Here is a 25,629-nt window from a genome sequence, read left to right as displayed (position 1 = left end):
CCACAACCTGCCACCTTGTCAAAGGAAAGAAAGGGGGGAGGGGGATATATACTTACCTGTCCAGAGGAAGTAGTGGGTAATCTTCCCAAAACAGACCACCTCCCACCAATGTGGGGGGCTGTCGGTCAGGGGAGCACTGTGACACAGATACCAGGTTCCCCAGCCATGTCTGTCCCTTTGAGATGTTTAACTAAACAGCTGTCCCAGTACCAAATAGGGCTGTCGCAGCCGACCCTGCACATAGCTAAGGATTTGCACATGGTTGCTGATCAGGTTGGGGTGACCACCGAAACTAGATTATAAAGCCTGTCACCCAGCCCAGCTGTTGAAGATCTTTTCAGGAAAAAATCCCAAGAAAAAAATAAAAGCTAGAATAAAAAAATGGAGCTACACATTCAAGCAGGGAACTAGGTCCTTACTCCTACACTAGGCATAAAAAAACTGAGCTGAGCTGCCTATAGCAGAGAGAAGATTGACTGCCAGTTAGAACTGTCCATAGGCAGTGCTGTGTTTTTATTTTTTTAGCCTAGTGTTCTACTTCTGAAGGTTGGCACTATAACCCTATGGTCAAGAATAATGTAGAGCTGAGCCTTCACTGAACATAAGAGAAAGCTCAGCTTCTTTTCTCACTTGAGATACATTTAGCAGAACAGGTCTTTTTTCTTCTCCCCACCTGCTCTGTCTGGGACAGCAGTAGACAATGTCTGCTGAGATTGCTGGAGGGGTGAAAGTGATCATAAAAGTAAGAAATCCTTCTGCGGTCAATACTCTTTCTACTTTCATAAAATGAAATGGGATTTGTCACACCAATGCTGTATCATCAGCTTAAACAAAAATGTTACTAAACCCCTTGTTTAGAGGGGTGTTAACAGGTACAGATGTCCAAAAGAAGATATATTGTGTCTGCAGGTCTAAGCATATTCAATTATCTAGGGCCATCTTTAGACTTTTTACTCACAGGCCTCAATTGGCTCCATAGTTTGCCTAGACCATTAATCAATTTTTGCACCAGTTCACATTCAGACATACGGTAGATTCATTGCTAGTGAAATTTAGCAGTTACTCATTTTACATCCTAAACAGTCTTTTCAAAATAAAAAAACAAATCACACTTTCTAACCAATGTGAAGCTTTGAAACAAGATTTATGAGGACTATCAACCAGCACAGCTTTCACCAGATAAAGAAGAATGTATGTAAATGTAAAAACAAAAACAATGTATTAGCCATATGGACCAATCTCAGTAAATCAGAACCAGCTCCCCATCATTCTCCTAAATTAATATGATATGAGATTGTGGAAAATGTATGCCCCTAGCTAAAAAAAAATTCAGCCTAAGGGTCCATGTACACGGGACGTTGTTAAAAGTCCCTTTGAATGCTGGAATTTTTAGGACGTTTGAAACGTCCGTTCGGTCGCGTTTGTACCTGCGTTTTGCGGGCGTTTGCGTTTAGAACCGTTCCTAGAGGTCATAAAAATTATTCCCCTTTAAAATGGAAAAACGCGAACGCCAAACGCGGGTCATCGCGTTCGGGCGCGTTCGGTCATGTTTTTGCGTTTGAAACGCCGGGAAACACACGTTCGACCGCAAATAATTGCGTTCTAAAAAAAGTCCCTGAACGCAACTGCCCGCAAACGACCTGGTGTACATGGACAGATAAGATAAAATGTAGATGGGTTTAGGGGCTTCTAAAAAAACGCCCAACTGCTCCTAAACGGCCATTTCCAGCGTCCCGTGTACATGGAGCCTTAAACAGTGAGGTCAAAAATTCCCACTTCTCAGTTATCCTGTATTCATTTTCACAGACATAGCAAAATCTTTAGTTCTACAGCGCAGACCTGTGCAATATAAAGGTGATTATAATCTACGCACAACTTGAATGTTAAAATTGCATTGGTAACAAACTACGTCACATCCATAAGTTTAGGGTGTAACATGTTACTAAAGAACACCTGCCCGCAACCCCCAACAGCTCCCCACCCCCTATATAGGTACGGGCAGGCAGCTTTACTGGGAGTCTGCAGAATCCTGGCATTGTACCTCCGATCTGCTGATCGGATGCAATGTTTAACAGGCTGCAAAAATAAAAATGAATGCAGATTTGTGCATTTATTACTTTTTGTTTTTTTACAAAATGTGAGCCTGTAAATGAAAGATCAGCTTTAGAGTCTCTCAGAATAAGAAATTTATCAGAATTAATTTTACAGGAAAAAAAATCAAAAGATGGTTATGTGCAGTTATCGGAAAAAGCCCTGAGCGTGACTTATTTCTGATCAGTTTGCCTCCACATGATAAAGATATTACAGATGCCTTCTTCCTCTATTCCTATTGACTGACAGCTTTCTTCAAAAGCCTTAGATGCCCACAGAACTATGCTTCCCTATCCAGGAGGCACCGCGCATCACTGCTGTAATTTATATCACTTATCAATGGGGATGTCAAATCTAAAAAAGACTAGAAGGCAGACTTTAGGGACACATTCTTCACCTCGCATAAACACAAGAGGGAGTTATCAACCAGAGGCAAGCACCGGATCACGCTCCTGGAGAGTAAAAGCCCTTCTGGCTTTTGCTCAAAGACATTCTATCCTTCCTATGTTTGCAGACACTGAGATGACATTTAATAGTGAGTGCTGGCAATGTTTGCAATGTACCCTGGTACAAATACATCAGGAATAATATGTAAAAATCCTACAAGCAATATTGCAGGTAAGCAGGAACTAAGCAGACCCATTTACAATTTTACTATGAAATGTCCATTTCTAACACTTCCATATATACTGATCAAGATACACATATGGCAGCAGCACTCGGAAAAAAATTATCAGATACAGCGACTTAAAAAAAGTTGATTATTTTTCCCCCTTGACTATTGGAGAGGCTGTGGTGAAGATGGCACACTTACGCAGTTATGGTTAACCTGCCCTAAAATATCTACATTCTGGGACAATATCTTTACATTTATGTCTGTAAATGGACCAAAAACTACCAACCTTTTATAATACACTGCATAATTGCTACGAAAAGAACAATACCTGTAGCAAGAAAATCAACACTCCAGAATGCTCTCACCCAGTCTGAATGCACAAATCCAATTTGAGCACATGCTGGCTATAATAAATACGAGCTGGGGGAATCATTTTGGCCACGATAACAAGTTTGAACTCAACACAAAGAATGTATGGCCAGAATATGATTAAAACGTCATAATTGCCATCTTAATAAAACGCCAGATATGATTCCTTGCTTAATTTGGCTCGCTACTAAGGCAATTCTCCACCCTAAGATATATGTATAGTCTCAAGTACTCAAAAGCAAGGTTAAATTACTCATTACTGATACACCGATCTGAACAACAAGTATTTTGTTTAATTTTACCAAGTTCTTCCACTCCTTCCTGTATCCCTTCTTTTTGTCTCCTTTCTCCCCTCCTTTAAGGATGTCCATCTGATCCTTAATCAACCTTCCGTCTTAATATTACTTAAATTTTACTAGGCATGACATTCAAGCCTGTAGGATTAATGGATAACCTATACTGCACTTCTTCAAAATTCAATAAACAAAATTTTTATATGCAGGTTACCTCCTCTTACTCATACACTATCCCCACCTCCTCCACCTCTGTATCAAATTGACATGGAACCTACATCTAAATACAATACAAAGGAGTCTGTTAAAGCTAGTCATATAAATACTAAGACATGTACAATTCCTTGAAAAATTGGATTTGGTCTTACAGTAAAATCCTTTTCTCTGAGTTCACAGACGCAGTCTCTGATCCTCATATCAGTATGGTTATACTGCCCCCTACAGGAGTAGGACAGTAGGCAAAAAAGAGTTCTGGCTATGCTTATGGGCAGTCCCAGGGGGTATACTCCCTCTCTCCCTGCTATGGGATGTCATTTTTGTATCAAAGCAGTGTCAGAGAAATCAATATCAACCCAACTCAAACAGAGGGACGGGTACTGCGTCCCGTCAATGAAAAGGATTTTACGGTAAGACAAAAATCCAATTTTCTCTGTCGTTCATTGATGGACGCAGTCTCTGTTCTTCACATCAGTAGGGACGTCCCAAAGCAGTGCCATAAAAATGAGGGGTGGAAACCGCAGAAAAATAATTTCCCAAGGCTAAACCATAGCCAACCAGGCAACATAGGACTCATCAGAACAACAAGATGAGACCCACCTGAAAAAACATTAAACACCCTCAAGGGAGACTAAAACACCCTTAAAACGGCAGCCTGCAAAACTTTGCAGCCAAAAGAGGCATCTGCAGATTGCCAACACATCCACCTTGTAAAACTTTGTGAAAGTGCACAGATGCCTTGACAACACATCCACCTTGTAAAGCTTTGTGAATGTGCACAGATGCCTGATGGCAGCTAAGCGCCCGAGTAGAATGCGCCTTAATAGGGAAAGGTAGAACCTGACCCTTAAATGAATAAGCCTGCACAACTGTCTCTCTGATCCATCTGGAAATAGTCGCAGCAGACACAGGTAGCCCTTTCCTTGGGCCATCCGGGATTACAAAGAGCGAATCTGACTGAAAAGACTCTGTAGTTGCCAAATACACCCTGAGTGCCCAAACCGCATCCAAAGTATGTAGTGCAATTTCCTTACGATGTTTAGGCTTAGGACACAAACAGGGTAACACGATGTCCTCATTTAAGTGAAAACTGGAAACCATCTTTGGAAGGAAAGACGGATGCGAACAAAGTACCACTTTATCCCTGTGATGCACCAGATAGGGAGAATGACAGGACAACGCCGCCAGTTCCGACACCTTGCACGCAGAAGTAATAGCCACCAAGAATGCACCTTCTGGGATGAGATAAGCAAAGGAATCTCCCGAATACTTTCAAAAGGAGGATTCTGGAGAACCGACAGCACCAAATTAAGGTGGCAAGGAGGTCGCACCGGAGGTGCCAACTGTCGCACCCCCTGGATAAAGCTACGTACCAGGGAATGGGCCCGCTAGTGGCCTTTGGAAGAAAACTGCCAAGGCCGAAACCTGACTGTTGATAGTACTCAAGGCTAACTTTTGATCAACTCCCCATTGAAGGAAAGCCAATATCCAAGCCACCGAGTAAGAGCGACCTCACGACCTGAGGATTCCGAGCGTGTCGCAAACCCAACAGGGTGACCCACGTCCGTGGTTGCCGAATCAGATTCAGAATCTGATGAGACAGATGAGGCAATGAAAGGGGTGTAGGCGCTTTTTTAGCCCATCACCCAAAAGCCACCTCCACCTGGGACACAAAGAACCCCAGGACTGTCGTCAGTGCATCGATGGATGGTTTGAACCCCAGAGGGCCCCGCAAACTCAGAGAGGGGATCAGGTGGGGACATGTGCTCCAAAGACTCCATGAGTCACCAGGGGGAACGCCACAAAAAGTATAAAACACTGCAAAGGGACAACCCCCACCCCACTGGCAGCACAACCCAGTCACAAAGCACCAAGTGATCCTCCGCAGAGAGGGAGAGCACCCCACCAAACTCACCACCCAGGCCACTTTTTGGCCTAAAATCAAAATGCTATGTGTGGCGGAAAACTAACACAGCACATCACCGTGAACACACCATTCCCACCATGAAACATGGTGGTGGCAGCACTACGTCGTGGGGATGCTTTCATTCAGCAGGAACAGGGAAGCTGGTTGAAGAAAGAATGGGCAAAGATGTCACCCTCTAGATGTGCAAAGCTGGTAGAGACATACATAAAAAGACTTGCAGCTGTAATTGCAGCGAAAGGTGGTTCTACAAAGTAGGGGGGGCTGAATACAAATGCACGCCACACTTTTCAGAGATTTGTAAAAAATGTTGAAAACCATTTATCATTTTCCTTCCATTTCACAGTTATGTGCCACATTGTGTTAGTCTATCAAAAAAATCCCAATAAAATACATTTACGTTTTTGGTTGTAATAGGACAAAATGTGGAAAGTTTCAAGGGGTATGAATACTTTTTCAAGGCACTGTACATGGCAAGTACACCATAGGCATAAAGGATGTTGATGCTGCTAATCCAGGAAAAAAAAAATTAAATCAAGGTCTCTAAAAGCATGCTATCATTATAAATAATTAACAGTAAACTTTAAAGTGGAAGTCAGTGTAGCTGGAAGTGCTCTGGGGTCTCAGCTCACATTCTACATTGATCATAGTACAGGCAACCACACGAATGCTGGCCATACACTAGCCGAAAAATCGTTCGAAAATCTGTCATTTGGTCTGTTCGTTTTTCGTCCAGTTAATGGGCACAAATAGAAAATAAGTTTAAACTTTTCAGAGCGGAAAAATCGAAGGAAAAGTTTGAAAAATTCTGCCGAACGAACTTGAAAGGTTAATGTGTTGCTTGTCCGAACTGTTTGCACTAGGTACATGTGACAAAATGAACGAAAAACGGATTGAAGCTCTGTGTCCACTAGTATGACTTGTCATGCGACTTTGGACACACCAAGTTCCATGACAAGTCACAGCCTATTGATTTGAATGGCACCCGTTCCCATCTATGCGATTTTGAAATTTAGCGACTTTGAAAAGGTACCTGCCCTATTTTGATGCAACTTTTGATACGATTTTGATCAAGTGTAATGTTGGATCAAAGCCGCACTCAAAGTCACACTCTAGCCTAGTGGCTAAGTTTCCACTAGTGTGACTCGTAAGTTGTGGGATTTAGAGTGTGACTGAGGCAGCTTTGATCCAAATTTACACTCTCTGGATCAAAGTCGCATCAAAAGTTGAATCAAAGTAGTGCAGGTACCTTTTCAAAGTCGCTGATTTTCAAGGTTGCATAGATGGGAATGGGTGCCATTGAAATCAATGCTATGTGCTGCTAGAACCATGAAGAGTGGACATAAACTTTAAAATCCTGCCCTCTCCCTGTCTCTCAGGGTGAGCTGCTGCCTAAACCAGATTATGAAGACAAGAGGAGGTGATGTCCTGTGAAGGATAGGAGGGATAGGGGTGGGGCTGGGCAGGTCTAGGCATGCCTGTCTAAGAAAGACCAACAACCTTTTTAGGAAGTGAAAGACAGCTTAGCAAATTCAGATAAAGAGTCCTTTCACACGAGCGCTCCAAACAGATCCGCCTGTCAGTTTTTTAGGCGGATCTGATCGGATGCTCCATGCATCCCTATGGGGCAGCGGAGACATGTCCGCATCCGATCCGGTCCGCTCTCATCCAATTCCCCCATAGAGATGCATGGGGCTCTGACACCTCCCTCTCCGCACACAGAGCGGAGAGGGAGCTGTCACCTTCCTGCTCAGGGGGGGATCTGTGTTTACGATCCCCTGCTGAGCAGCACAGATCCGCCTACGGAGGCGGACCATGTGAAAAGACCCAAAGGGAGATAGCATTGTCAGTGAAGAATGGGAAGAAACTGATAGTTTAATTTAGATAAGACTTTCTAAGCTACACAAACAGCTAGCCAGAAAATGAACACCATCAAAGATAAAGATATTTAACATACTATCAATAGGAAAAATGACATTTTTAACTGGAGTTTCCCTTTAATTCATAGTTTGACCTTTTGCATAGGCGTGTAAAAATCCTACATAAGATCTTACATAGAAGAAAATATTCGAGGGGGGTCTTGGGGTTTGCTTTACCGATGTTGACATAATGTAATGCGGCCATTCCTATGAGTTCATCACCCTTGTTTCAAACTGAATACAACATTGGGTATCCCTAGAAAGATGATTTTGTGCTCTATATGCCAGGTAACTACCATGCCTAAACACATTTACATTTAGTAAGTAGGTACAGATATTTGAGAAAGTTCTCCCAATTCAGCAGCTTATATGTTTGTAGGCACCTCAAAGATGGCTCTTCCTGGCCAGTTGCAACTGAATAGTGACACGGGCAATCATTCAAACCCAAATACTGAGGGCATCTAGTAGCAGAAAAGAAGTACTGGTGGGGGCAACTCTAGATTAACAACTTAAAGGTCAGGTCTATTTCTTATATTTGTTGTTTACAAGTTAAAATCAGTATTTTTTGCTTGAAAATTACATAGAACCCCCAAACTATATATATATATATATATATATATATATATATATATATATATTTTTTTTTTTTGTTTTTTTTTTTTGCTAGCAGAGACCATAGGGAATTAAATATAGATCGTTACAATACTTTTATGCCACACCATATTGCGTTTTACAAACAACTTTTTTGGGGATGGAAAAGACACTCTTTTTTAAATTAAAAAATAAGAAAACAGTAGTTAGCCCAATTTTGTTCTGTATACCGTGAAAGATAAGCCGAGTAAATAGATCTTAACATGTCATGCTTTAAAGTTGTGCACGCTCGTGGAATGGCGACAAACTTGGGTACTTAAAAATCAGGTTACCCGTTTAGAGTTACAGAGGAGGTGTTGTGCTAGAATTATTGCTCTCACTCCAACGATTGCCACAATACCTCACGTGTGGTTTGATGACCGTTTACATATGTGTCCACGACTTGTGTATGCGTTCGCTTCTTTGCCCAAACTCGGAGAGACGCGACGCTTTAATTTTTTTTTTCTTATTTTACTTTATTTTTTTTTGATCACTTTGATTCCTTTTGCAAGGAACGTAAATATCCCTTGTAATAGAAATAAGCACGTCAGGTCCTCTATAGTGTGAGATCTGGGAGACCTCAGAGCTCACATTTACACTTGAAAGGAAAAAAAATGCCATTTTACATTTGTCTAAAAAAAAAAAAAAAAAAAACCTTCAAGGCCGTTAGGCTGAAGTGACATCTGACATTGTTCCGATCCTCAAAGGGCATAGAGATGAGTGCCTATTACTCCACTGGACTGTATGGTTTCCGCTGCTACCAACGGCTTGGATAAGCGGGAAAAACGACTGGGAAGCGGCAGGAGGGGGGCACCTCTCCCGCAGCCCTTAAAAGTGATCCCGTGGCAAATCCACCGTCGGAACCACTTATCAGATTCCGGATCGCGAGCTGTATAAAAAAATACAGGGGTTATGGCAGTTAGCTGCTGTCATAACCCTGGTATGTAACGTCAAAGTACTGGCGTATTTACATGGTGGGCCGTTCGAAAGTGGTTAATGGTGATTAAATAGCAGCTGCTTTTTAATTTTATCTTTTAACTTGATAGTAATTTTTTTATGGCTGGAGTTTTGCTTTCAAGTTGAAATTTAGTTGTGGCATTTAGTTGTGGCAATCTTTACAGTTACACTGATCCAGCTTTGACGTAATGTAGGTATGTATGTGCCATACCTGTGGGATACCCGTGAAAGTGAGGCAATCACTGCAGTAGGAATCGCTACCACCGTTATACTGTGGGCTTCTGGGTTCTATGCTGAGCAGCTGCCCTGCTGCTTACTGAACACAGGAGGTCATCCACTCGGCAGACATCATTCAAAAGAATACCTTCAATTTCCTCAATTAAGGCAAAATGTTCTATAACTGAATGAAGTTCAGATAGTGACATCTCCACCTCATCAAATCAGAGAATCGTTTGTATTAAACTAAAGAAGTGCAACGTGTTCCCTGAATGGCATCTATGCTGAGCGAGTGACCTCTGGTGTTCACAATGCAGCAATGCCTGCTACAGTGATTTCCAGCTTTACAAAGGAACCCACAGGTATTGCTTACATTACATTGTCCAATATAAATTTGCCATAACTGGTATACCTCCCTTTAAACTTAAAGCTCAACTCTGAGCACAAAAAAAAAAAATCCTTGCAGCGGGCATTCCTCTTCCAATACATTTATATCACTTGTTATAGCAATCTTAGCACACATCTTGTTGCTGTAACAACTAATAAAACATATCAGTGGTATGGAGATATTCTAATTGTGCAGTTTAAAATCATATCTGTAACATTGTCTTATCTCAGATGTGTTCATGCTACGGAAGGAAAGAGCAGATGGAATTACACTATCCACAGCTAAGGCACATTTTATAAAGAAAAATAATAGTAAAATTGCAGCGCTGAAAAGAAAAAATACTAAAAATAGCTGGGCAATGATCTCACCCTTCTTGCTCTAAAAGTTCATAAAAATTCCAGGAGTCCAAAAGAAAATTCAAATATCTCACAACTGTCCAATAAGGGATTCTCAGATGTACCATTCCGATGAAACGTGTAAATAAAATAGAAGGTCCAACATAGTGTAATATTGTGATTGACAGGTCAATGAAGAGGGGGCGGGTCACACAAGTGAAGAGGGATAGCAACCACGCCCAACCAGGGATAGCAACCAGGGCGTGGTTGCTATCCATAGTTGCGCCGCTGTTGTCCATGCAGTGGCGTGACACGTAGCTTAACCTTGGAGGTCCTGACTGTGAGAGATGAAGGTGCGATGACGGGGGATACAAACTACCTGAAATGCTTATTTGAAATATTACTCTGGTGAGTTTGAATTGCATGTGGGGAAGGAGGAAGAGAGCACTTGGTGTTTTAAACTTCCATCACTGGTGCGACCCGCCCCCTCTTCATTGACCTGCCAATCACAGTATTATACTATGTTAGACCTTCCATTTTATTTACGTTGCATCGGAATGGTACATCTGAGAATCCTTTATTGGACAGTCGTGAGATTTGAATTTCCTTTTGGACTCTTGGAATTTTTATGAACTTTTAGAGCAAGAAGGGTGAAATCATCGCCCAGCTATTTTTAGCATTTTTTTCTTTTCAGCGCTGCAATTTTACTTTTATTTTTCTTTTAGCAAGGTGTTGGTTCTGTGTATTGCTAGCTGCTTTCATGTGTGTGCGCGCATTCTACATTTTCACATTTTATAAAGAAGCCTATTTATCACTGTTAATTTTGACGTCCAATTTCGATTTGGTTCTTGTCATAGTCGCTTGACTAAAATGACATCTTATTTTTAGTCGGGTTTTAGTCAACTGAACTGTTTTAGTTGTATTTTAGTAGACCAAAATATCCAGTACATTTTAGTCTATTAAAATCTCCAGTACCCACCTGAACTTCCGCTTTCCTCAGGGCTCTGCCTGCCTGGTAAAGCCCCAGTCCCCTGACTATTGGTAAGCTGCATTGGCTGAGAGACACATGCTCCCTCTGCCTGTCTGCTGTATGGGAGTTCTGGAAAAAATACCCTGCAAACCACAGAAGAGGAACTCCTTCTGATTCATGTCTGTCTGGATGCGACCTGGTGAGTGTTTCCCCTCCCAGCATGGTAGCAGTACTTAGCACTTTAACAGCCTTCCCAGACCATCCAGTTCTCTGCTCTGTGCACTCCCTCACACACATTTACTTCCCCATCCCCACTTGCAGGTCACCTCCCCATCCCCAAAGTATTATGCACCCTGCCCTGTGCACATCCCCACTTACAGCCTGGCATCACAGCCAGAGTTTACAGGTTTTTTTTTTTTCATATTTTAAAGTCGCACTTCTATTTATCAAATAGCATTATTTTTCTTTATCAATCTTGGTTTTATTTATAAAGAGGTTATATATATCACAACAGCTAAGTCTCTGGTGCATGTTCAAACCTTAAAGTGTTACTAAACCCACAATAGTAAAATCAGTCTGCATATGCAGTAAAGCATGCTTTTTATACTCACTGTGGAACCTAAGGGGTTAATCATCTGCATTGTGTAAAAAGGCTGTTTAATCCTGTATTCTCGAATCCTCCCCTTCTTCTACTGTCCCTAATATATCCCCTGATATTTACAGAGCTAGGGGACAAGCTGCACATGCTCAATTTGGTGTTTATTGCTAGAGAGCTTTTTTTTTCTTGGGAGAGTGCATGTGATTAGCACAGGGCCAAGTAGCACTGTCCAGACAGTGTCAGGGGTCCTGCATTCTCATAGGGCAATCATGGGAGAATGAAAACTCCTCCTGCAAGTTTTAATCAGACACAGAGAAGTCACAAGGCTGCTATATACTGCTGATGTATTTAGCATTTAGCAGTTTATATTTGTTAAAATAATTGCCTTTCCATGTTCTGTGTACGGTGGGAGACCAGATTTGGTGAATGCAGGGTCCTGGGTTTAGTAACACTTTAATACCATAAATAATAATATGTTATTCGATTTTTTTACTCCAGGAGTCTATAATTAGTTTAGAAATTCTAGAGAAATGCTTAAATAATGCTATGCATGGCACAGTAAGGTACATTTTTTCTGGTTGCATAAACACAAATATATTCATCTTCTGAAATGGCACTGAGGGCTCTACTTTCATTAAAAAGTTCATATCTGGGACTACAAGAAGCCAGCAGCTTACATGAAATGCTTAACATTGTAGTTCCTTAGTTACCAGAGCATTACTGTGCATTTTAGTATTAAGTGTTTCTCTGCCTGTACCTTGGCCATATCTGGTTCCATACACTGTATCCCAAATTGTTTTAATTCTGCATACACTAGTAGAAATTTGTTGTACCCCATGTACCCCAGGCAATTAACTTACATTTTCTATTGTGTGTTTCCAAGGCTTGTTTTAGGTCCACGATAGTTTTGCCAAGCAGTGCATCAGCTTTCAACGTATGGTGGCTCCAGACCTTAAATTCAAGTGTCGTTTGCGGGGTTACGTTCCTAAATACAAGAGAGAAAATATTTCAGAAAAATGTACCTGGGGTGGTTTAGGGTGATGAATTTGCTTTTAAGGGGCTGGGTTACACAGCAACCATTCAAGCTTTGGCTGAAACTTGCTTTTCAGAGCACCCAAGGATTGCAGGCTACTAGAGCATTTTGTATGAAAGCCCAAAATTGTACTATTGCTAAATTATGCTTAGGGATTGCTTTAGTGAAGAACATGGTTATTCCTTGAATTATAAAATTATTTGCAAACCGGAAATTTACAGCACATTGTTCTTTTGTCAGTTGTCACCCATGCAGACCACTCAACATCTCTTTAGGATGCACAGTCAAAGAAAATCCGATGACCTTCATAAATTACCTAGCTCAGGCAATCTCAACCATTTTATGATTACAGACCCCAATTAGTTACCCAACATGTCCCCATATTATCCCCCTTTGTCAGACTATTAAAATCATCATTATTACCAGTCTTATTAGGTGCATGTATGATGGTAAGGTGCCAAAAGCTGAACTAGCATGGCTCAGCCCCGCCCCCCGTTTCCTCCTTACAGGATTGGACTCACAGCAGCCTGAGCCAATGGCTCCCACTGATGCCTCCATTTCAAGTGAGGAGAGAGAGAGCAGCGCTGCTGCTCTTGGCCACCACGCTGGATCAAGACCAGGCAAGTATTTGGGGAAGCTGAGAGGCAGAGAATGCATTAACAAAAAAAAAAACCTAAAGCCTTTACAAGCACTTGAAGAAAATTTCTCCATGTTGATTTCAAGTTCCATAGGGCAGAGAATCCTAATTATTCAGGGATCCAGTACCATACCTCTATTATTTGGTTCCCATAATTCTGAGGTTAAAGCAGATTTCCACATTTCCTGTCACTTTAAATAGTTTGTTTGGATCAAACTAGTCCAAACAAACTATTTATTTCACTAATGGCACTTTTCCACTGCAAGTACCGGCTCGGCTCTATTCGGCCCTGCTTGGCCCGGTTTGCTTTTCCACTGCTGGTACCGCATGGTACGGTGTTGGAACGGTTCGGTACGGTATGGTTTGCTTTTCCACTAAAGTAGTACTAAAGTTAAGTGGGTGGGATAACAACGGGGTGGGATTCTCTGACCAATCAGTGGCTAGTAGTGACTGCATGCAAAGGATTGTGGGATATGGTACCAGGTATGGTACCTGTTGGAACCACAATCGAGTAGGTACTGTTTTTGAGAGCCGCACCGTTCGGTTCCATGCAGTGGAAAAGCGCCGCCGTACCGTACCGAACCATTCCTACACTATACCATGCGGTACCCAGCAGTGAAAAAGCACAAAAGCGAGCCGAACCGTTCGGTTCCATGCAGTGGAAAAGCGCCATAAGTGCTGCAATATCTCCAAGTGCTGTATAAACTGCATGTAGCTTCAGCTACAAACAGTACACTGTCCAATAGTTGGAACCCAGCACTGAGACTTCAGGTCACACATCAGTAACAAACCAGTCAACCTGAGCGATACTCAGCCATATATAGGCAGTTTTGTATTCTGTAAATGAATACAAAGCTTTCTCTGTTTGGCTGAATTGGAGAGTGTGATGTCATTAACCGTTCCTCCGACTTAGCCAATCAGAGAAAGTTTGTATTTATTCACAGAATACAAAGCTGCCTATGAATGGCTAAGCGCCGCTCAGACCGACACTTATTTTTTTCCATTTGTGAGACAGGAAGTTGCTGAAGCTACATGCAGTACATACAGCACTTAGTGAAGGAAATGGTTCATTTGGACCAGTTTGGTCCCAACAAATTATTTAAAGCGACAGGAAACATGGCTGAAGAAGGCGGCTGAAGGCATTGTGTGGGGGAAAAAATACAGCAGGGGAATATATTGGAATGAGCTATTTTTTTATTTTGGTAAATGACTAGGAGTCATTATTGTTTTAAAAATTCAAAGTTGGGCTTTAGGTCTCGTTGCTTTCTAATATTTCTCATGACACCAATATACTACACATTGTTTCCCAAAGCACAGAGAATCAATCCCTCTCGTTCCAGAGGAGCTTACAGTCAAATTTACCTTTCACAATACAACATACAGACTCCAGGGTAGAGGCCCATAATCTTACAGGTATCTGGTGGAGGAAACTGCAGCACCCATGCCAACTTAATGTAGATAACAACCCTTTTAGAAACCTAACCTAGAATCCTTGCACTATAAAGCCAAAGTGCTTATGACACCCTAAATCCCTTGTTTTGACTGGCCAAATGACTTCCTGTGTGCACGTAATTGGTTCTGCCCACTTTATGGGAACAGCCAGTTGTCCCTGAGAAATGTATATGAAGGCTAAAATATATTGTTATAATAATTTATTCCAAAATCCATACATTTACTGAAAACTATTGTCTGAAGTGTTCTTTAAGGACGTACACAGTTAACTGTTCTTCCCATTTTGGATTGCTCGAGCTGCTTGCTTTTGCAGTCTTCTTTGTTTCTCCATCAACAGCCAACTCCGTATAAACTGTTGTTCCAAACCAATTCTTCTTTCTCTTCAGTTTGGCACAAGATACTGAAATTGAAAAAGAAAAAAAAAAAAAAAAAAAAAGCTGAAGCATTCTCCTCCAATTACACTGTCAATCTTGGCCATTTTTTTACACTTTAGTTTTTTTTGAATGCAGGACATAAAGATGTTTGCATGTAATAAGAAACTGTGATGAAGAAGACAAAAGAAAACACTGCCACAAGTTTAAATGTACCCGTTCTGCATGAAATATATTATTTATTCCAAGCCTGAAAACAAATGGCTGCATAATTAAAAGGATACCCACAGATAAGTATCTCAGATGATTTCCTGACACCTCCTGAAAAGGTGAACAAACAAAAGTGACAATTCTGAGTTTACACTGACAAAGAAAACACTATATGCTAGGTGTGGCTGTAATTCTTAACTTGGCTTTTATCTTCCACACGTGGATGAACTACTAGCTCAATTCCCAAAATGTATGGGTATCAAGTTGAAAGGATCAGTCCCTGTATTTGTGAAATATTCTCTGTTACCATGTAAAGGCTGGCCATATTATACAAGTTCTTAGACAATTTTCCTTTAGATTTACCAAGACCATATAATATGAGGTAAGACCTAAACATTTTTAATTTGTATGCAATCAGACAGGCTCTTACACTACATAGTAGAAGGTAAAGCTAAGGGAAACTGAACAAGAAACTTGTATAATGTATGGCCAGCTTAAAGCGGAGTTCCACCTAAAAGTGGAACTTCCGCTCTTTTGCTTCCTCCCCCCTCTGATGCCACATTTGGCACCTTTCAGGGGGGAGGGGGGGGGGGAACGGGTGCCTGTTATTGACAGGTACCCTTCCCCAACTCCGGGATAAGGCGCCGCCCCTCGGAAGTTTGGCCCCTCCCTCCTTCCCCGCCGCCGAGCCAATAGCAAATGCGCATGCGCAGTAGGGACCCCCGCGAAGCCTCAGGGCTTCACTCCCGGGTTCCCTTACCAGAAATGGCGGCGGCAGCACCAGACAGCCGATGGAAACATCGGCTGCAGTGCCGATATCGCTGGACTCCAGGACAGGTAAGTGTCCTAATATTAAAAGTCAGCAGCTACAGTATGTGTAGCTGCTGACTTAATTTTTTGGAGGGATTGGAGGGGGAAGGCGGAACTCCGCTTTAAGTCTTCTACATCCTTGGGCCCAGACACCAAAGAGAAAGAGAGGCTGAACAGCACAGCACAAGTCTCCCATCCATAGGCATTGTGAATGGTCCTCTGAATCGGATAGGTGATTATCGGGAGAGCACAGAGTCCCTTGAATAAAATTAACCTTATTTACTTGTCTAATTTTTTTCTGTATAACCAGATTAATTCCCTTGAAAATGTAAGAATTATGTAATATTAAACCCTCAGTTTGTAAGCACTTTAGTAGCTAATTAAATCACTTACTGAGTATACAGCTATTTATCATTTGATCCTTGCTTATGTTCCAAGTTTAAACTGATGCCATGACCACTGCCCTAGGTTTTCTGTTTCAGGGTAGCTCCTGTCTCTTGCAGTGTCCTATGGAGCCACCCTTGCACGCAGGAACCAGAGTTGTGACTCCCTTCACTGTGTGCTTTATCAGAAACCCACAGCCCTATAGCCAAAAATGTCAAGGTACTCCCCTGCTCTTCCCTCCTCGAGACCTCAGAATACACCGTCTACCATTAACTAGAAGTTCAGGGAAGCAACACCGAGCAAGCAGGAGCCAGCAGCATTAAACCTGTAAACTGAAAGTGCTGCGGTAAGAATTAACACATGATTTAGTGGGGAATGTTTATTTTAATGGGCTCAATATAATAGACTAACACATGCTGAGTATTTAAATACGATTTAAAATGATTGTAAACGATTACTTTGTAAAACAACCCATTTAGTTAAGAATAGAAAAAAAGGCAAACATTTGTGTAAAGATATAAAAAAGAAAAAAATACATTTTTTCCCCTTTTTAGAAGCGATAACATCCCCTCTGTTCTCAGCTGTATAAGAGCTGTGGGAGCAGAAGCAGCAGTACACTGAGCTTCCCAGTGAATGGCTGTGCAGCGGGGGCGTGTCGGGACAAGTCTGACCAGTACACTGAGTTCCCAGCAAAGCTAGAGAATGGACCATGGTGTGCACTCCTGCTTGGCGTGGTCAGTTTTTAATAGGAAAGCAGAGGGACTGACAGGAACATCAGGGATTTCACATAAAGGAAGCAATACAAACAGAATAGGATACTTTCTCATAGAAGAACATGGTACAGAAGGCACATATCAGGAATATAAAGTGTTGAGGTAAGAAATGCTATAGGTATCAGTTTATGAAACTGAGATGAGCAGTGATCCTGCTGATCGCAGCTCATCTCGGATCATTATCAGTTTATGAAACAGAGATGATTGGGGGAGAACATGTTCTTCACTGATCATCTCCACACCAGTGGTGTATTTTGGTTTTGTGCTGCCCTAGGCAAGACTAAAATTGGGCGCCCCCTCCCTATGTAAATTTGCTCCACTCCTTTTTTAACGGACGGGACTCCTTCCAAAATTGAAGGACTACAAGTCCCAGCATGAGCACGAGATCTCACAAGAGGGGGGATTGTGAGAGGGGGTGGGAGAGAGAAAGAGTGGGTGAGAGAGAGAGAGGGGGGGGGAGACCAAAGAGAGAGAGAGGGAGGGATAAGAGAGAGAGGGAGTGAGAGAGAGGGTGAGAGAGAGGGGGGATAAAAGAGAGGGGGAGTGAGAGAGAAAGAGAGGGGGATGAGAGAGGGGGGATGAGATAAGAGAGAGGGGGGATGAGAGAGGGGGGATGAGAGAGGGGGGATGAGAGAGGGGGGATGAGAGAGGGGGGATGAGAGAGGGGGGATGAGAGAGGGGGGATGAGAGAGGGGGATGAGAGAAGAGAGGGGGGATGAGAGAGAGGGGAGAGAGGAGGGGTGAGAGAGAGAGAGAGCGAGAGAGTGGGGGATGAGAGAGGGGAATGAGAGAGAAAGAGAGATGAGAGGGGGGGTGGGTGAGAGGCGGTGAGAGAGAGAGAGAGAGAGTGTAAGAGAGAGAGGGGGGGATGAGAGAACAACCAGTGGCCAATAGAGTCTCAGGTGGAGGGGGGCGGCTTTTCTGCTGCCCCCCCTGCATAGTGCTGCCCTAGGCCTGGGCCTTGTTGGCCTAGGCCAAAATACAGCACTGCTCCACACACTGAGAAGCTGTCATTGACTGACACAGAAACGGCCAGTTTATAAAGCTGTGATCTCCGCACTTCCCTGGCGATTTGTGGCAGAATTCACACTCCCAGATTCACCTGCCTGGAGAAGACCGAATCGGGGGAGGACTAAGGGGGGAGGAAGGAAGATTATTAACATCCTTCTTCCTCGATTTGACCCCCCAACACAGTAAACATGTCCCCCTGCCATATATATATATATATATATATATATATATATATATATATATATATATATATATACACACACACATATACATACACACACACACACACACACACACATATATATATATATTTAATGTGTGTATATGTATATAAAATGTGTGTACTATATATATATATATATATATATATATATATATATATATATATATATATATATATATATATATATATATATATATATATAGACAGACAAATCTGGATTTCCTAAGGCCTTTCTTGCACACGGTACTGATGTTTGAACTTTTTTATAAGTAATTTCAAGCATTTGTTTTGCGCATATTTATTTGCGTGTCTGTGCATATACGCATGTTCACGCATTTGCATGCACAATATATTCCTAGGGAAAATTAATTGACAATTATGCTTATATGCGCGTAGCAGCGCAAAATCTTCACTGGGAATGCAGTTTTTTTTTTTTTTTTGTTTTTTTTTTTTAACTTAAGGCTCCGTTCACATGTAGGTGTTTTTGGGGAGTTTTTCTGCTCTAGGATCAGCTCTCAAAACGCCCAACAAGACAAATCCTATTCATTTCAATGGCCCCTGTTCACATCTGAGCGTTTTGACGCTGTGAGCAAAACGCCCAACGCTCAAAAAAGTACATGAGCTTCTTTTTGGGCAGATTACAGGCGTTTTCCATTGGTCTCTATTCAATCTAAAAACGCCTGCACAAAAATCGCGTTAAAATTGCGGCAAAAATCGCGTTAAAAATCGCGGTAAAAACACGCCAAAAAACGCTACGCTCAGGTGTGAATGTAGCCTAAAAATACACAGTACTTGTTTACGTGCCTATGTGTACAGGCACAATGTAAATAATGGGCTGCATTTTAGACCAGTTAAAAAGCCGCAGTTTTGAGATTTTTCAAGCTGCAGTGTGCAAGAGGCTTAAAGAGAACACATACTGCCTTCCCTGTGGATTTTCCAATTAAAAAATGTTCCACTGCGTTGTCTTCGAGGACCTTCATACCACACAGCAAACGCTACTGCGTGCATAACATGCATACCATGGTATACTTTGAGATAGAACACTGCCAAGAACAATAATGTTTTGTTAAAATGCAATACAGTGGTTTTTTTTTATCCCACTTGCATGGAATTCTTATGCACTGCAGCTTGTTTGGATGCATCATAGCTTGTTGGAACAAGCAAATATTCCACATACTACTTTTCTCAGTGCTGCAGGTGTGAAATGAAGCCATAGGTCACAAGGCAAATTGTTCTTGCATTGGGTCTGTGATAGGCAAGGTTGCTCAACACAGCTTTTGTAAACAAGCCCTCAAAGTACATGAAAGGGATCCTATAGGACCATCTAATCACATTTTGGACAGTTCCAAAACCAGTTACTATAGGACACAAAAGCCTTTACTTCTGTAAAATGAAAACCCCCTTTACCTTTTCTGATTCAGCTGAATTCTCCTTCATTTGTGTCTCTTCGGCTGGGGTGCCCCACTGGCACTCCAGGACCCTCCTCTTCATCAGGGGCCCCCACAGAAAGCCCCCCTTCCCTGGGGGCACCTGTGCCAGCTGCCACAGACAGCAGGACTCGGCCCTGTCCCCATGTCACTGGATTTTATTGACAGCAGTGGGAGCCAATAGTTCTTTCTGCTATCAATCTGTCCAATGAGAGATACAGCGTCTGGAGCTGCTGCACTCGTGCACATCGCTGGATCAGATCGGGCTTATGCATAAAAAAAAAAAAAGGAGGGGGGGTCTGGGGGGGGGGGGGGGGGGAGTTGCAGCACAGAAGGTTTTTCATCTTAACCACTTGCCGACTGCCACACGACTATTTACGTCGGCAGTCAGCCCCTCACAGGCTGAGTGACGTAGATCTACGTCGCTAGCCTGTGAGGGTCTAGGGAGCGAGCGCGCGCCCCCGGAGGCGTGTTCCCGCTCCCGCGTGGTCACGGACCCCCCGCGCGTGTGACCGGCGGACCCGATGTCCGCCAGTCACTCGGCGATCGTCGCTGCAGAGGGAGAAAGGCAGGCGGCTAGTGTAAACTAGCCGCCTGTCATTCTCCCCTGTGTAGAAACAGTGATCATACGGTTCTACTATGTAGGACCGTTGATCACTGTTTCTACAGCTCAAGCCACAGCCAATCACAGTTAGAATCACGCCCCTAGTGACACACATAACCCCTCCCTCTCAAAAAAGTTAACCCCTTCACTGCCAGTGTAATTTTACAGTAACAGTGCATATGTATAGCACCGATTACTGTAGTAATGTCACTGGTAACCCCAAAAGTGTCAAAAATGTCAGTCAAGGGTCCGATCTGTCCGCCGCAATGTCGCAGTACCGCAAAAGAAATTGCATTACGCTTAAAAAAAAAACAAAAATGACAAAAATCTTTCCCTTTGTTAGTAAACGCGATAACTTTTGCGCAAACCATTCAAAATACGCTTTTTGCGATTTTTTTTACCAAACATATGTAGCATAAAACAAATTGGCTGAAAATGTTAAAAAATTTTGATTTTTACATTTTTTTGGGGAATTTCATATAAAAAAAATGTGAAAAATATTGTTATTTTTGCAAAATTGTCGCTCTTTTTTTGTTTAGAGCGCATGATCAAAAAAAAAAAAAATCGCACAGGTGATCAAATACCACCAAAAGAAAGCTCTGTTTGTGGGGAAAAAAAGGACGTCAATTTCATTTGGGTACAGCATCGCACGACCGCGCAATTGTCTGTTAAAGTCACGCAGTGCCGAATCGCAAAATAGGCCCTGGTCAGGAAGGGGGCAAAATCTTCCGGGGCTTAAGTGGTTAATGCATAGAATGCATTAAAGCGGAGTTCCAGCCATTTACTCACCTGTCCAACGGTCCAGCGATGCGGCCGCCGGGAAAGCCTCGATCCTCTCCCTCGGCGCCGGCATCACTGCTGTGGGCACCCGGCTGTTACAGTTTGCGGCTTCACAGCCGGGTACCCACTGCGCATGCGCGAGTCGCGCTGCGCGCCGTGATTGGCCGGCAATCTTCTGGGACCTCTGACGTGTCCCAGAAGATTGCAGGGAGGGAGGGGGAGAGGAGAACTTCCGCTCAGGGCGCCGCGGCGCTCCGAGCGGAAGTGGGAGCGGGTACCTGTCAAAACTAGGTACCCGCTCCCCCCCCCAAAAAATGACATGCCAAATGTGGCATGTCGGGGGGTCAGGACTCCCTAAAGCGGAAGTTCCACTTTTGGGTGGAACTCCGCTTTAAGGTGAGAAACCTTGAGGCTTTGCAACCACTTTGCTCACACTGCTGCAACTTGGAATCTGACTTTGGAGACCCCAAGTCATGTGACCTGTGAAATCCCATGTTAGTCAATGAGAGTTGCTTCCAACTTCAGCTTTTTCCATTAAGCTTTAACAAAAAGAAACCCAGAAGCTGATCGGTTTCTACGCAGTACTGCACCAGATTTTGCACTTTCCAGTTTTAGTAAATCAATCCCACAATTTTTTTCTCTAAATATTTTCAACCGCAAAAGAATTACTATCAACTAAAAATTACTAGCTGCTATATGAAAGTGGAATTCTAGTCTTATTTTCACATCACTGAAAAATTATTTTTTTTTTTTAACCGCTTGCCGACCGCCCGCCGCATATATACTGCGGCAGGCTGGCTCGGCTGCGTGAATCACTGTACCTGTACGGCGATCCATGGGAGTGATCCTGGGGGCGCACACCCCCAATTCACCAGCCGGGAAGCTGATTCATGGGGCCAGCGGGCGCGACTGCTGCCGGGCACCCGCGATCGTTTCCCATGGAGAGAGAACTGTGGTATGTTGTAAACACAGCAGACCGTTGTTGTTCTCTCTGGAACAAATACAGAGCGCCTGTGTTCCTCCTATTTAGAATCACAGGTCTCTGTGTTGATTCCACAAGCCCATCCCCATCATAGTTAGAAAACACCCCCTAGGCATACATTTAACGCTTTGATCTAACCCCTTCCTGGCCAGTGTCATTATTACAGTAACAGTGCACATTTTGAGCACTGATTACTGCTGTAATGTCAATGAACCTTTCAAAAGTGTCAGTTAGGGGTCCGATCTGTCCACCGCAATCCCGCTAAAAATCGCTGATCGCCGCCATTACATGTAAAATAGAAGAAATAAATCAAAATGGCAAATCTTTCCCCTAGTTTGTAGACGTGATAACTGCGCAAATCAAAAAAAACTTATTGACTCGAGTATAAGCCTAGGGTGGGAAATGCAGCAGGTACTGGACTCAACTGGACCACCATGAGACACAAAACAGGGGCTGCGGGCATGGTACAGGAGATGCAGGGCTGTGGGCATGGTACAGGAGATGGCACAGAAGATGCCACGGGCATGGCACAGGAGATGGCACAGGCATAGCACATGAGATGGTACAGGCATGGCACAGAAGATGCAGTGCAGCGGGCATGGTACAGAAGAATGTCCTGTACCATGCCCGCAGCACTGCATGAGGAAAAGCAGGGGCTGCGGAGGAGTCTCACTTACCTGTCGGTGAGGCACCTTACATATAAAAATGGCGCTGCCCGGTGCCATCAATGCTTGGGAAAGCCCGTATAGGCTCGGCTATTCCCGGGCAGACCAAGTATGCGCGGTGCGTGCTGGCGCCATTTTTTAAAGGGCAAGTGAGACCCTGACTCAAGTATAAGCATAAAAAACATGCTAAAAAAGTTGGCTTATACTCGAGTATATACGGTATATTGAAACACATTTAAATCAGAGAGAAGTGAAAGGAGGAGTCACAATTAGTCCTCATAAGTCCTTATTTTTGCCTAATTTTAGAAGGTATAGTACGGTCAGAACTTACTCAAAGATTCCAAAACTTTATGGAATTTACGGGGGCAACCTTTTAGCCCCGTATGTTAATTTTATAATGGGGGAGTTCGGTTAATAAGGGTAAGACAAAAAGTTAAAGTGAGGGGGTTGTGGATTTCCATTGCAAAATAATGGATTCTTTACCATAAAACATAACTAGACGTATCAGAAGTTGTGTGTTTTTAGAAAGAGATTCATCAGAAAAATTACTCTTTATCTGGGTAGTTTATTAGAGTTTTCTCTTGGAAAAGAGGAGCTACAAAGCAACCTGCTCTTGGAACTATACAGACATAGACACATTTAGTAAACTTACAACTCACTAAAACAATGTATCATTCCACTGGAAAAGTGATGAAATTAAAAGCAATTATCCCGTGTGTACATGCATGCCTTTATTATGTTAGAGTAAATAAAATAAGATGACTAGAAACTAATAACTGCTTATTCTACCAGGATATTCCAAAATGGCCTAGACAGATTTGTTGGTAGCCATAGAAAAGATTATAAATAACTGGACCACAGTGATATTTCCAACTATTTTCTTTAATTAGTACTATGCATGTCTTGAATCCTGTAATGAGTCAACCTCTTTAAAAAGGAGAAAAATAATCACTCTGCTGTTTGGTTTTTAATCACCCTGAACATTGACCAGAGACCACAAAGGAGACAGTTGTCTAAGGTGATCAGAAAGAAAATGTAAGACTAGCATGCCAAAAGGTAAAGCCTATAGGACATGGGTGTCCAACCTGCAGCCCTCAAGCTTTTGTGGAACTACAGGACCCTTGAGGCATTGCAAGGAAAGTCCAATGAGGCATTTCAAGGCTGACAGTTGCAAGCATGACTCCCCAAAGTCAGAGGCATAATGGGACTGTAAGCTGGACACCCATGCTAGGACAGCCTCCAAGCAGCCTGATGATCACAGCTGCAAATAATAAAATTAGGGTCCATGGGAGTGTAACCAACCACCCAGGATGTGGTAGCCAGAGGAAAATGAGCATTGAATTGCACAGCAGGATAGTGCAAATGGTGGACAAAGAGCCAAGAAAAAAATCATCAAAACGTTCGACAGACACAGCTCCTTATCTTCATAACCATTGGGACGTCCCAAAGCAGTGTTAAACATGAGGGGTGGAAAAGCAGCAGAAAACAATTCCCAAGGCTAACCAGGTAACAGGAGCTTAACCATAAACAACTGGCGCTCACCTGCAAAAAAAACAATACACCCTCAAAGAAGACCAGGTCCTCTAAAAAGCAGCCTGCAAAACCTTGCAGGCAAAGAGAAGCATCCGCAGATGCCATCACATCCACTTTATAAAACTTTGTGAAAGTGTGCACAGATGACCAGGTGGCTGCCTTGCAACCCTGCATCACTGATGCCTGATGATGGAAGGCCCAGGAGACACTAAGCGCCCGAGTAGAGTGTGCATTAACAGGGAAAGAGGAGGAACCTGCCCTCAAATTGAATAGGCCTGAATCACTGTCTGTCTGAACCATCTGGAAATGGTTGCAGCAGGAGGGGCGAACCCTTTCCAAGGTCCATCCATGAGTACAAATAGCGAGTATAATTTCCTAAGACTCTGTAGCTGCCAGGTACACCCTGATTGCCAGAACCACATCCAGGAAATGCAAGGCAATTTCCTTAGGATGTTTAGGCCTGTGACATGGCAAAGGCAACACAATGTCTTCATTTAAATGGAAATCAGAGACGACCTTTGGAAGGGATGACAGAGATTGACGAAGCACCACCAGGTAAGGTAAACGATAAGACAATGCCGCCAGCTCCGACATCCTGCCTGCAGAAGCATTAGTCACCAAAAAGGACATCTACAGGAACAACGTAAGCAGGGGAGCCTCCCGAATAATTTAAATGGGAGGTTTCAGGAGAGCTGACAACACCAAATTGATGTCCCATGCTGGCAATGAAGACCGCACTGGAGGAGCCAAGTGTCATACTCTCTGGATAAAGGTACGCACCAAGGAATGTGTGACCAATGGACGCTGAAAGGAACCCACCAAGGCCGAAACTTGGCCCTTGATGGTACTCAAAGCCAGGCGCTGCTCAACCCCCCGTTGGAGGGAAGCCAAGATCCGAATCTCCGAAAAGTAGCGAGGGAGAACCCCAAGAGACTCACAACATGCCATGTACGTCTTCCAAGTACGATGGTAGATCTTCCTAGAGGTAGATTTACTAGCCTTTATTAAAACCAGGGACAGCAGATCTTCCCCAAGAGGAAGTCTCCAAGGAGCATCGGTGACCAGCTTTACCCGATCGGCGTACCAAGACCGGCGAGGCCCGTCTGGAACCACTAGAATGACCAGAATCCCATCTGCCTTGATCCTGCACAGGAGTCTTGGCAGAAGTTTGAGAGGGGGGTGTAAATCAGACGATACTGACTCCAAGGAGCC

At 43.1% G+C, this 25,629-nt stretch overlaps 1 protein-coding gene across 3 annotated transcripts in view; it reads right to left on the bottom strand.

The window, feature by feature from the left end:
• WWP1 (WW domain containing E3 ubiquitin protein ligase 1) overlaps positions 1-25,629 on the bottom strand; it is a 320,828-nt gene that overhangs the window by 142,415 nt on the left and 152,784 nt on the right. For all 3 annotated transcript variants that reach the window (XM_082258087.1, XM_082258088.1, XM_082258089.1), the window contains exons 3-4: positions 14,906-15,044; positions 12,383-12,507 (exon numbers count right to left, since the gene is read on the bottom strand). In XM_082258087.1, coding sequence (XP_082114213.1) covers positions 12,383-12,507; positions 14,906-15,044 — 264 coding nt within the window. The remainder of the gene's footprint in view (positions 1-12,382; positions 12,508-14,905; positions 15,045-25,629) is intronic.

Source organism: Pelophylax lessonae (genome assembly GCF_965119305.1).
Source record: "Pelophylax lessonae genome assembly, chromosome: 5".
NCBI classification, from domain to species: Eukaryota; Metazoa; Chordata; class Amphibia; order Anura; family Ranidae; genus Pelophylax; species Pelophylax lessonae.
Note: the sequence above shows the minus strand (reverse complement) of the source record. Positions and strands in the feature narration are given on the sequence as shown.